Source organism: Heteronotia binoei, chromosome 21 (genome assembly GCF_032191835.1).
Source record: "Heteronotia binoei isolate CCM8104 ecotype False Entrance Well chromosome 21, APGP_CSIRO_Hbin_v1, whole genome shotgun sequence".
In the NCBI taxonomy this organism is placed as follows: Eukaryota; Metazoa; Chordata; class Lepidosauria; order Squamata; family Gekkonidae; genus Heteronotia; species Heteronotia binoei.
Window position 1 is genome coordinate 180,520,112 of NC_083243.1, and position 13,819 is coordinate 180,533,930.

Below are 13,819 nucleotides of genomic sequence, written 5' to 3' on the forward strand. Positions count from 1 at the left end.
CATGAGGGCATCAACTGTAGAGGAAGCTTAAATTAGTAATTAGTACTACTACTATTTACAAAATTCCTGGAGGAGAAACCAGTTAAGAGCTGGGTCAAGGGAGTATGAGGGCTAAGCTACATATGTTTATGAGTTCTCTCCATGGTTCACCGCTTTGGTTTGGGTCATATGTCAGTTCCAAGACTGTCACTTGAAAAGTGAAATAAGCTGATTTTGCTGATGAAGGGCAGCATAGGTGGAGAACGGGGGTCTTGCTCCCATCCAGCCTTTTTCCTGATTCTGAAGAAACTCCTATGGGAAGTTATTCACATACTTTCAGAGCTGCTGGGCATTCACAGCTCAACACAAACTCCTCCACAAAAATTCTTCTTGGGGATTTATCTCCAGAGGCTGGAAGAGCTTATTTCCAGATCCATTGCAAGGATTTGATTGGAAGGGAGAAATGCCATTGCCGCAGAAATTTGGAGAATCAAACAAAATACTCACTGCTGTTGACAGTAAGCACCCAAATGCAAAAAACAACACAGATTTTTCAGAGGATGGTTTTCATAATCCCTAAGAATCCTCAGTTTGTGTCACCATTCTGGGAATCATGACAACAACCTAAAACAGCGATTTCTGTGTATAGTTTTAGCTCAGAATTTTCAGTATGTGCACTTCTGCTCCAAACCATTGGTCTTGGAACTTCTGACAGGCTAAGGAAATTTAGGGTAACCTGGATAGCAGTCTATTTTAACAAGCAGAGATTAATCTACACCATTTCATAAACTGTGAATACCTCAAATGTGGGACACCAGTTCAGGACTGCAAATACAAACATGCAAAGCATACTATGCTTGAGATCATTGTTCACATATTTTAGCAAGAGACCACTTTATAGTCAGGGTAACACTTGCTTCTCCTATGACCAGCGATCCCTAGTTTAGAACTTAACTAGTAAAGAGAAGAGCCTGGTAAGAAAGGACTTTCCTGCTAGATGCTAGGAAGCAGGTTCCTTTTTAAGAAAATCACTTGTTACAGGTTCAAGTCATTCTTTGAATCTGAGTGCCTTAGCAAGAATCAGGATGGCTATGGATAGACTGTGATCTGTTTCATATAGGGAAGTTCACCAGAAAATAACATGGTACAACTTGGAATTCTCAGGCCAATGAGTCAGTTGTGGCATATATACAGAAGGCTGGAATCAACAGATAATAGTGAAAAATAAGATTAGCAAAAAGGAGCAGTATTCTGAATGTTGCAGGATACAGAACTGTTGATGTTTTTAATAGCATGCAGTTAAGGGCCTAACTAAATGTTACATTATCCTCACAACCAGGGGCAGATTAAGGCTCACTGGTGCCCTAAGCACTGACCAATCTTGGTGCCCCCCCTCCTTTCCACACTGACCCAGTCCATTTTAGTTATTGACCTGTCTGACCAGATATACAATGCAGGTTGCAACAATACAATTTATTCATATGATAACACAATATACTGTACAAACTAAGCCAAGCTTGGGCTACATATAAAGTTCTACGAAAATGCAATGCAACATATATTCTAATATTTCACAAGTTAAATGTATCAAAGTTGCAATATTCATGACCTGAAAGACATTTTTCTACATTTCATTTTTGCAAAATCACTGATAACATCCTCGAAATTAATACTTCTCAGAATGTCTGCTTCAATTGTTAATATACAGTGAGTTGAGTCTTTCTTGAAGCATAACTGATCTATTTGGGTTTTATACACATTTCAGTTGTGAGAAAGACCCCTCTGTTGTATAGTTGGTGACCATTAATGTTAAAAATATTCTTAAGACAATTTCAACATTTGGAAAGGAACTCTAGTTTGTCTTCTGTAATTGTGTTGTAAAGTTCCATGTGAGTGAAAGATGTTTCTTGGTTGTTTTAAACTTATGAAGAACATATGAATGGAACTGTTGAAGCTCTGTAGACAAAGTGTTGTTCATGTCATCTGGATAAGCATCAATGAGTGTCTGACAGTACATTTCACTTTCTGATAATTGGAAATTAGCACCGTGTTGGGTGGCATTAGGAACATCTGTCAGACAAGAGAATCTTTCTGCTATTTCAGCGTACACCTTTCGTCTCCTCCTCATTTCCGTTTCTAACTTTTCAACAATTACATAAAAAGTGGAGATACAGAATTTATCTCTGGCACTGAGAATGACCTCTGGTGCATTTCCATCGTTGGGCATTATCTTTCTTACACGCTTACGCGTTTGAGTTGCTTTGTATTCTGTATCAGGAAACATGTCCTTTGCAAGTGATTCAAATCTCTTAAATTCATCTCTTGATGTGTGCAACTGGTCTGCCAATGATGAATACAAATCTGCACATGTTTGCAAGATCACATTTTCACTTTGAAGAAGTTGACTTCTTCTGTGAAACTTTTCTAAAGTTTCATTCCAAAAATTCAGCATGAACACAAATTTTTGCATCTTGTTTGTTATATTCTTTGCCTCCTTTTAGTGTCACCTTTTTGCAACTGGTCATCTGATAAATCTTCCAAAGCTTCCAGAATCTTGAAGAAAGAGCTGATAATTGCTGCAGTTGCCACAGCATGTGCTTCTCTTCTGGTGTCTGAAAGTGATATCAACACTTTTTCATTTCCAATGCAATCTTTGAGAATTCTCCACCGAGCAGCTGAGGCTGAAAAGAATGTGTAGAGCAGTTGTACAGTGGAAAAGAAATCTACTGCAACTTGACAGCAATCCACAGCACTTTGTCCAACTAAATTTAGTGAATAAGCTGCACAGGGTACATAAACAGCAAACTGATTTGCATCCAAAAGTTTTTGCTGCATGCCATTGTAACGTCCAGACATGTTGGCAGCATTGTCATATGACTGCCCTCTGCATTTAGCAAAATCCAATTTACAATCATTACATAAGTACTTCAACACCTGCTGTGCCATAGCTTCACCAGTGTGGTTTTGTAATTCCAAAAATGTGATAAATCAATCAACTGGCTTTCCATCTTGCAAGTATCTGAGCACCATGCTCAGTTGGTCAACATGCGAAAGATCAGGTGTTGAGTCCACAGACAGACTGAAGTACCCAGAAACATTAATTTCGTCAATGATGACAGAGTGCACTTTCTTTGCCATTAACTCAATAAGTTCCTCACATATCGTTTTGGACAGGTACAAAGGGTTGCCTTTTCCAGCATTGCCATTCCGTGATATGTGAGCAGCCAAGAATGGGTCAAACCAACTTATCAATTTGAGTAGCCCCAAATAATTCCCATTATTGAGAGACCCAAATTTTTCCACTTTTCCTCAGAATGTCAATCCTCATTCAGCCAGAGTGCAAATGACTGCTACAACATGCCAAAGCACATTCTCCCAGTAATTGTATTCCTCTTCAATTTGTTTTTCCAGTGGCTGAGTAAGCCTTGTTTGGTAAGTTGTACTTTTTTCATGGTTGTCAATTACAGCAGTGTTTCACCAGTCACTGAATCCCTCATTTCTAGCAAAATGCACTGACTCTTTGGGTGCAAATAGTTTACAAACAAAACAGAAAACTGATCCTTTTGAAGGAGAGTACAACAGTCAATTCTCTCTTGTAGTGTTCACCATTGACTTTTATTCCAAAAAATATCTTCTGTGAACAGTATCTCTTTGGCTTCCCACTGATGAAATTGCGAAACGATTTGTCAAATGGCCCATTGTGGTGCTGACATTTACTGGGTCCACGAGCAACTTAGTAAGTCACATCATCACCATAAAATTCATCCCACAACCCTGGGTCCTTAGCTTTATTCATTTCATCCTTGGTCAGTTCTCTAAACTCCTTGGACAGTTCAAAAGCATTTACACATCTTGTCATGGAAGTTGGCACAGGTTGTGGCACTTCATCATGTGCAATGTCATCATGAAAATCTGGCCTTGCACCAACACTGGCTGTTTCTGATGAAGGAGATAGATTTGATTCACTTCCTGTCTCTGAAGACTGACACTGGTTTCGATCCGGATCATCTTTCTCTGCAGTTTGTAAGAAGAAATCTGTCAGCTTTCCTGTCTTGGCTACAACAGACGGATTCTTTTGCTCATTCTCTTGCATGTTCTCTCTTTTGTGCCCCACTCAACTGAACACGCTTCATTTTTGATGTCTACATGGGGCTGAAATTTAAAAAGGGCAGAGTGTGTCGTTGAAATGACTGCCATGACAACTGAATTTGGCTCCATCATTTTACTTTTAAACGTAGCATATGACACTGCACCTCGCCAACAAAAAATAGAAGATAACTCTAGGGTGCACCATGATCAATTTGCACTAGTTTTATCCTTTCTTTTCTTTTTTTACAAATCCTCCTTTTTTTTTTCTTTTTTACCCTTTTCCCAACTTTGTGGTGCCCCCTTTGGCCCTGGTGCCCTAAGCACATGCTTAGTCTGCTTAATGGTTAATTCGCCCCTGCTCACAACCTTCTCAGTTTCACTACAAAAACTGCGAGTCCGATGTGAGTTCCATTCTCAGGAGCATGGATCCCATTGGGATGGGAACACCCCCTCCAATTTTACAACCTTAAGTAGCTCTGAGAAGCTGCTATTTGACTGCAGAGTCAGAGAAAATTAGGAATACTGTGATATTATTCAGATAAAGCTAATTGCAAGTTGACCCAATAAAAATGTTATCCATGAGCAGACAAAATGTGGCAGGAATTTGCAGCATACCTGTACATATTTTTTGTTTAAAGGGAAACAATTTTTAATTAATGTGCGTTTGTTTAGAAGCCATATACTGATTATAGGACCTGCCAGCTACCAAAACTGGAATGAGTTTGTGTGTCTTGGGAAGTCTCAGTGCATGTCAGTCCCAGTACATGCAGGGATACCCAACCACTAGAACTCATGGAATCCGGGGACCCATTTCCTAGGTTCACTGTCTGGCTCAGGAGGCCAATAATCACTGGACCACAAAAATGGCTGGTGGGGAGCTAAAGTTGCCAGCCCCCAGATCCCTGTGGGGGTTCCCGTGCTTTGGGGGGGGGCTTCAATATGCTGCTGGCCAGCTGGGAAAACCCCATCCCCAAACAGAGGCGTTGCTGTGTGACATCCCCAACATGATGGTGTCACTTCTGGGTGATGTCATCGTGCTGGGGATGTCATGGAGGGATGATCTGGTATTGGGGCAAACTCTACGGTTTTGGGGGCAAAACCCCCATAGAGTTTCACCCAAATACCAGAGCCCCCAGGTGCAATGGCATCACTTCCAGGCAATGTTCCCTCAAAGTTATGGAGTCTTATGAGAAAAAAATCTACTTTGTGAACTACTGGTATTAAAGTTGTGAGCTACTGCATAAATTATTGTGCTCTGGGGTCATCCTTCCTGGGCTAAGACAAAAATATGTGAGCTGGAGGCTAAAAATCTGTGAGCTAGCTCATGCTAACTCAGCTTAGTAGGAACACTGCTTCCAGGCGATCACATCAAGGATGTTGTGCAATGTCCCTACCTGCCCCTAAAATGCCCCCCAGTCCCCCTGCCAGATGGATGAAGGGATCTGGCAACCCTGTAGGGAACCAAAGCCAGATTTTATGAGAACAGAACACTTGCTTGCCAGCACAAGACACTCCTTCCCATAGTTCTACTACGGAGGAACTTTTCCTGACTTAAATTTATGAAGGATCAAATTCTCATTGGTGCACCCAAAAGAATGGATCTGGAATATAAAAACCCTTAATTGCTGCCTGGAAATTACTTTTCAGACCAGAGGCTTATTTCCTGCTTCGTGCTGTATCTACCTAGCGAGAGGGTGCTTTATCTTACTGTGTTGCACAGATTCCAGGTAGACAGGAAAACTCAGCCTCACAACTCCACTTCTGGTGGCAATGGGCCATTGATGGTGTCCAAATTATTATGAAAAACAGTTCATATAATAAATTAGGGATAACTTGATATCAAAACATTGAAAACTGGTGGCTTTAAAAGGGGACTCGATAGATCCATAGAGTTTCTCAGTGGCTGCTAGATATGGTGACTAAATGGAACCGCCGTTGTCAGATGCAGCAATTCTCTTGGTCTCTATGCCATATGGGTTGGTCCTCCAGGGCAGTTGGTTGACCACTGTGTGACAAAGGATGCTGGGACAGATGGATCACTGGTCTGATCCATTGATGTATTATGTTGGCCTGAGATCAACGTAAGAATCAGATGTTAAAAAAAGAGAGAGAGCTAAATCTCAAAAATACCAACTTTGAAAAAGAAAAGAATAAACAGTGACAAGCTGGAAGAACAGTATAAAATGGGTGCTGATATGTTGCTAGAAAAGTCTATTCTGAAATAACTGCACTTCAAAATTGTATTTAGGTATAGCCACCTGAATACAATAACCAAACATCTTACGCTTGTTCTTTATATTTGAATAATTTCCTTTCTTGGCAAAATGCACAGAAAGGGTTGCCCTGTCTTTTCCCCAGTGGTTTCTTCTAGGTGTTTTTCTCTGAATTATGTACATACTAGGAATAAGGCCTACAGTGAAAGAAAATACAATGGGCTCTAGAAAAAGGCTCTGGGCGAATGCCCCCCAGCCTTGCTGGCTTCCCATGCACATGCTCAAGTGAAGGCATTCACTCTTCCCCATCCCTGCTGTCTTCCCACCCTCCCACTTCCCTCTTCCAACTTCCATCCCCCCCCCCCCAAGCATCACTTCCTCTCAACTACCCCTGAAACCTTGCCACTCCACTGCTGCCCCCCCCCACTCCCATGACATTCACTCACCCACATTGCTGTCTTCCCACCCATCTTTGGAACTTTGGCCTTCACATACCCCAGGGGTCGTTTTGTAGGAAAAAAGGTGGTGGAGCTCATCCAGGGATTGTTATGCAGCTGCACCTACTAGTCAATGGACAAGGTGGGAAGGAGGAGGTGGAACTTTCAGAAAGATTCAGGAGTTGCGCTCCTGTGAACTCCTGCTGAATCTGAGACCTGCTCACCCCTCCACCCTTGCTGTCTTCCCACCCATGCCACAGCTGAAACTCCAGCTTTCACCCTCCTCCATGTGTGTGTGTGTTCCCAGGTCTATGGTGATTCAAAGCCCCAAAGTGCGCCCAGAATAGAGATAAGGAAAATAATTATGGGGAGTGCAGGAGGGCATAGCGATGGTCACACAGACACTGAACCTCAGTATTCCTTTTGTTTGCATCCTTTTTCTGTCATATTCAGCCTTGCAGTGTTTAGCATCAGTGTGAGCTTGTGGCATGATCTGGGTTTTTTGGCCTGGCATGATTGCGTTATGGTATACCTTAGAGCAGGGGTGGCCAATGGTAGCTCCCCAGGTTTTTTGCCTACAACTCCCATCAGTCCCAGGCAGCATGGCCAATGGCTGGGGCTGATGGGAGTTGTAGGCAAAAAACATCTGGAGAGCTACAGTTGGCCACTCCTGCCATAGAGTATGCACCTTAAGCAGCCATTTTCTGTAGGGGAATTGATCTGACTTCAGCTTTCCATTTCCTCTCCTCTCCCTGCAGCCTCTACCTAGGAAAAGTACAATCTTTCTCCACATGGGGGACTAAAGCAAGAGAAAAGCAACATCAGAGGGGTATAATAACACAGAGTCCACCCTGCAAAGCAGTCATTTTCTCTAGGGGATCTGGTCTCTGCCATCTGGAGAGTAGTTGTAATTCTGAGTGATCTCCAGCCCTCACCTGGAGATTGGCAACAATGGGTTCCCAGGAGGAAATGGCTGATTTGGAGTGTGGAGTATGGCATTGTACCTGTCTGAGGTCACACTGCTCCTCAAACCCCATCCTCTCTGGGCTCCACCCCTCAAATCTCCAGGAATTTTCCAAGCTGGGATTGGCAACCCTATCTTCTTCCCAGAGGGTGCTGCCAGGCCTAGGGTAGCCAACCTCCAGGTGGACCTTGAAGATGTTATCACAACTGAACTCTAGACAACAGATCTCTCTCCCTCTGGAGAAAATAACTGCTTTGGAGGGTGGACTCTGTGGCTTTATATTCAGTTGACGTCTCTCCCCTCCCCAAACTCTGGCTTCCATAGGCTCCACCGCAAAATCTCCAGGAATTTCCCACCAACCTGGAGCTGGCAACCCTAGTCTGGAGTCAGACTGGCCCCAATGAGTTCTCCCTCAAATACCAAAATAGGCGTGAAAAGGGCCTCCTCCACCCACCTTTTACTGACAGGACTAAGCTCGGTTGCCTAGCAACAGCCACTGCCTGGTAGCTTCCCCAGTGGCCCATTCCTCATCTGTCCTGGAGCTGGAGGGTGGGGTTGCTCTTTGAGTGGCTCAGCCAAAGGAAGGGTAGGTGAGTCTTCCCAAATACAGTTAGGCTTTTATATCTATAGGTTGTGCCTTCAAGTCACAACTGACCTATAGCCATCTAGCAAGGGGTTTTGCAAGGCAAGTGAGAAGAAGAGGAGGTTAGCCATTGTCTTCCTCTGAAAAAAGGTTTTCTTCGGTGGTGCTCTGTCCAAATACCAACCCAGGTTAGCTTCAAAGATTGTGCCATACCATGCTCCTCCCCTCCCTTTCTGTGAATTGCAGCAATTTAAAGCCAATGCGCCATTCATAATAGATGAAATGAACATGTATGGAAAGGAATCATAGCTCAGACATGGAGGACCTGGTTTGCATACAAAAGGTTCCAAATCCAATCCCAGGCATCTTCCACTAAAAGGATTCCAAGTGGCATGACTGGCAGTACACATTTTTCACCAGCCTCCAGGGTGTCTGGGAGCTTGGTGGCTGCTTTGTCTCTATTTAAACTGTATTTCATTTGAAAGGTTTGTACCCGATTATACATCTGGGAAGCATGTAAGCGTCTGCGATAGAGACTTGAAGCAAAACCATTCTCTTTCAAAGGAAACACATTGTATTTCGTTCCGTATCCTTCATTTTGTAAGCCATTTTGGAAACGCAGAGTAAGAGAAAAGCAGGGTGAAATATTCAAATAAATGTGGCATACGATGCTGCCTCGATCTGGATAGCCCAGGATAGCCCATTCTCATCAGATCTTGAAAGTTAAGCTGGGTTGGCCCTGGTTGGTATTTTGGTGGGATGCCACCAAGGAATACCAGGGTTGTTACACAGCGGCAGCAATGGCAAACCACCTCTGAACAGCTCTTGCATTAAAAAAAATCTACACAGGGTTTCCATAAGTCAGCTGTGGCTTGATGGCTCCTCCCCATCCCTCACCCCCGAAAAAGTGATGCTGCTTATCAGAATAAGTAATTCTTGACTAAATGGGCCTGTGGTCTCTCAGTCACAAGACAGCTTCATACATGCTCAGGTTAGCCATACTCGAGAACAAAACTGAAAATGAGACTCAGCCCTGGGTATTAAGACAAGGGCCTTGCTTTACTGCAAGATGACTTCTACAGTCACCTGAGGAATACCCGTGCCTGTTTAATACCAACAGCTCTCATTTGGTGAAATCCCGGAGCTTCTTGCAAATCGCTGTTAAACCAATAGGCTCCTTGGCTCACTCTTCACATTTTACAGTCACCAATTGCGTTGACGTTATTTCTGTCTTCACACCCACCTGCTTTGGTTCCTTTTCAATTTTACAGCTTCCTGAGCTCAGGACTGAGGAATCAATAAGTAATTTGGATCCTGGCTACCGCAAAGGAAAACAAAGTTATTTTTTTTGCATTTCTTGTAAATATTTTGAAGCTCAATTTATCTAGGAAAACAGGTGTTCAGTTGATGCACGAGCCCATCCATCAACATCATATTATTAATTGCATGGGATCATACACACTTATGATTTAGAAGTAAAATAAACAGATTTTTTTTTAAAAAGCCATCCTTTTGAATCAGCTTGCCGATTAATATTTGTGATGAGCGTTAGGGCTGAAATAAATGGCGCTGTCCACATCTGACTCACGATCTGCTGAAGCCAACCCTGAGATCATATATGTGAATATAAATAATTGAGATCAGAGTTCCCCACCAACTTTGCAAGAGAAACATGACGGTGCTGGTCTTCTTCTACTCAAATCTGGCCATCAACTAAGATTGTCTAACTTGGACCTTCTCCAAGTGCATCTTGCTTTCAGCACTGCTAAGGAGGCCTGCTACCAGAGGAGAGGCCTTGTCTTTGATGGTGCCCTGCTTATAGAAGAAGAAGAAGAAGAAGAAGAAGAAGAAGAAGAAGAAGAAGAAGAAGAAGAAGAAGAAGAAGAAGATGATGATGATGATGATGATGATGATGATGATGATGATGATGATGATGATGATGATATTGGATTTATATCCTGCCCTCCACTCCGAAGAGTCTCAGAGCAGCTCACAATCTCCTTTACCTTCCTCCCCCACAACAGACATCCTGTGAGGTGAGTGGGGCTGGAGAGGGCTCTTACAGCAGCTGCCCTTTCAAGGACAACTCTTGTGGTAGCTATGGCTGACCCAAGGCCATGCTAGCAGGTGCAAGTGGAGGAGTGGGGAATCAAACCCGGCTCTCCCAGATAAGAGTCCGCACACTTAACCACTACACCAAACTGGCTTTCCGAACTCCCTCCTCAGAAATGCTTAGTTATTTGGTACCGTTTCCACTAGCCTTTAGGTGCTAGGGGAGGCCTGCCCTCTGTTTTAACTGGTCTTCATGGGATTGTTTTTATTGTTATTGGATTTCATGAAGTTTATTGTTCTCTTTTATTTGTTTGACTCCTTGGACATTCTCTGAACTAAGCATTAGAGCATAATACTTTAAATACAATTTTAGAATTTGTATTTGACACTCAGAATCTAACTCTGACTCCTGGACTTCATTTCTGAAGATTGGAGTCAGTGAAATCTCAAACTGCAAAGATCCTTGAATCATTACAGCAAAGTTTCTGGTTCAAATGTTACCTCTTCCAGGGGGTTTTTTTTTGTAACAGGAACTCCTTTGCATTTTAGGCCACACACCCCTGATGTAGCCAATCCTCCAAGAGCTTACAGGGCTCTTCTTACAGGGCCTGCTGTAAGCTCTCGGAGGATTGACTAGATCAGGGGTGTGTGGCCTAACATGCAAAGAAGTTCCTGCTACCAAAAAAGCCTTTTCATTAACTTATGGAGGTAGAAAACCACTGCCTAGGTTGCAGATGGAAACTCAAGTGACGGAATGCTGTCACAGAGCCTCTATCAAGGCTGGTATTCTTGGGCAGCTGCTAAGGCACCCAATCCAAGGAAGGCGGGGCAGTGAGCATACCTCGCTGCTCCTCATTGGTCCTATCATTTTCATTTGACCCTGCCCCCTCTGGCAAATGAGTGGTGTAGCAATGAATTGAGACAAAGCAGCAGCAGCAGCTGTCACTGCAGCTCACTCACCTGCTTCCAATTAGGTTTTTCTTCACATTGGTTTATTTCCTGTCCATTACTCTTCCCAATCTTCTCCAGCATGACTTCTTGCCCTGGATCGAGGGAAAGTTTGGCCTTTTTTTATGGCTTCCCAAATTGAATCAGAAGGCTGGGTAAATTAACAGATCTTATCACCTGCATAAATCCAGTAAGCTCTGACCCTGCACCAGCCACCCCGTACGATGATAAAAGCCGGCAACTGTCCCCCCTCCCCCCCACATAGTGCTTATTCTAAACAGTGAACAACAAGTGAGCATACAGGGCCTCAACTCAAGACGAAATGGGTCGCTGTAAGCAAAATTATGCCAGGACGAGATCGTTACTTGTGAAGACTGCGGCATCAGTGCTGAAAAGCGCTCTACAGACATTAAGTGCTATTAAGCTTAATCTTAGGTTTCGCAAGAGAACATTCCCTCTGGGCTATACTAGTTGATGACCAGATAAGTTCTTTAATCCAGTTCTTGCCGTTAGTTAGTTCGTTCATTCGTTTATTTATTTGGAGTAGCTATATGCCACCTCTTCAGAGAAACTGCTCGAGGTTGCTCCTGATCCAGAATAGTAAACCAGCATAACGTCAGACCAAAAAGCCCATCTACAGATCAAGGAATTGGTTAAGTTCTTTGAAAGGAGAGGCTGCTCCAAGAAGATAAAAACGACAGCTTTATTGTAGCTCCGTAAAATACAGCGTCCTTCAAACATCTGCTCAGGATAAATGATGAGAGAAATCTTTTTTGCTTTACTTGAGAGCTCCTCATGCGCAGGGCTGGCACATGGAAGAAGTTGCCGCTTAGGGCGCCACTTGGCCTAGGGCCCCCATGAGGCGCCCCCTCTCCCCATGCCCTGCAGCCGCACTACTGCCATCCTCACTTTACCGTGGCCTCACGAGCCTCGGGAGGCCGCAGCAAAGTGGGGGGCATGGCAGGGCAACGAGCATTCTCTAGGCACGCTCGCTGCCCTTCCGAACTTTGCCAAGGTCTCCCGAGGCTCGGGAGGCCATGGCAAAGTGGGGGGGGGGCGTGGCAGGACAGCGAGCATGCTCTAGGCGCACCTGCTGCCCTTCTGAACTTTGCCGAGGTCTCCCGAGGCTCGGGAGGCCATGGCAAAGTGGGGGGGGGCACGTGGCAGGACAGTGAGCATGCTCTAGGCGCACCTGCTGCCCTTCTGAACTTTGCCAAGGTATCCCGAGGCTCGGGAGGCCAAGGCAAGGGGGGGGGCATGGCAGGGCAGCGAGTGGCAAAGGTGCACATACATGTGTGCGCGCATGTGAGTGATGTCATTGTGACGCAAAAAGAAATACAACGGGGGAGTGGAGGAGCATGGTTTGGCCTAGGGGCGCAGACACCCCGAGTCCCGGGCCTTCTCGTGTGCCTTGCTGTCTGCTGTAGAATGCTGAGCTCAGATCCGTCCCATTGAGGCAATTCTTATATTCCGAAGGCTCCGCTTTGTGGTCTTGTTTAGTATAACACTAGGTATAAAATATAACGTTCCCCCCTTCCTTTCCACATTTCAGTGTGAACCAGATGTGAAAGGTATGCATGCTATGAAGACGCGACAGACGCAAAGCTGGCTATAACGTTCTCTCTCTCTCCTTCCTACCCAATCACTCCCTTACCCTATAGGTCTGATCATCCATGAAGGGCCCTCAGTTTATCGGATATTTAAACGGTGGCAAGCGGTCAATCAACAATGGAAAGTACTGAACTATGACAAAGCAAAGGACCTGGAGGATCAAAAAACAGGGACCAGGACCAACCAACGAACCTCCTCTCAGAATAACCATTCATCCTCCAGCGGTGGTGCAGCTAGCAACTCCACTCCAGCTGACAGCATGGCCCGGGCAGCTAGTCACACTACGGGCACCTTGTCCGACCACCACTGTGCTTATACCATCTTGCATATACTCAGCCATCTGAGGCCTCATGAACAGAGAAGTCACTCAAACTCAAACAGAGAGCTTGTGATGAGAGTCACCACGGTCTGAGCGAAGGAATTCAGGAGGCCTTAACGCAACACAGACTGGGAGAGGGAAGCAAGAGCTGGGGGGGGGGCGGGGCGCAGTATGCCTTCCCCACTCCGTGGTCCTTTGTAGCACACAAGGAGCACAACAGGCCCTTGGCCAGCCAAGGATGGTAGAGGTAGAGCCGCACGCACGTGCTGACAAGAGCAGAAAGTTTTATAGTCACGAGACGTTACAACAAACAAGTGCAATACTAAACAAACTGGAGCGGGGCAGAGGGGGCGCAGGGGAGTTACAGTTGGTCTTATTACAAGGGAAAGGGCACCGTTTTAAAGAAACACACGCACACTGAAAAAGGTAGGAAGGAAATAAGAAGATATTTGGAAGATTGTAGTATTTTCCAAACTGTATTAACCAGGGGTTCAAGTATTTGAATGCATAAATTACCGTGTGGCCATATGCGACAAGGTGTTCAAGCTGAAACGGCAGTCACTGTATTGCTATTGTTATTTTTTTACAAGTAAAGATGCTACCCAGTTTTTTGCCCCACAACAC

The 13,819-nt window shown here is 44.5% G+C and overlaps 1 protein-coding gene across 2 annotated transcripts in view; it reads left to right on the top strand.

Annotated features, from left to right (window-relative positions):
• The window catches only part of MARCHF4 (membrane associated ring-CH-type finger 4), a 278,747-nt gene extending 265,260 nt beyond the window's left edge, over window positions 1-13,487 (top strand). The window contains exon 4 of one of the 2 annotated variants that reach the window (XM_060262009.1): window positions 12,927-13,487. In XM_060262009.1, coding sequence (XP_060117992.1) covers window positions 12,927-13,288 — 362 coding nt within the window. In that variant the 3' untranslated portion in view covers window positions 13,289-13,487. The remainder of the gene's footprint in view (window positions 1-12,926) is intronic. The other variant, XM_060262010.1, reaches the window with a different exon arrangement.
• Window positions 13,488-13,819: the final 332 nt, after the last annotated feature.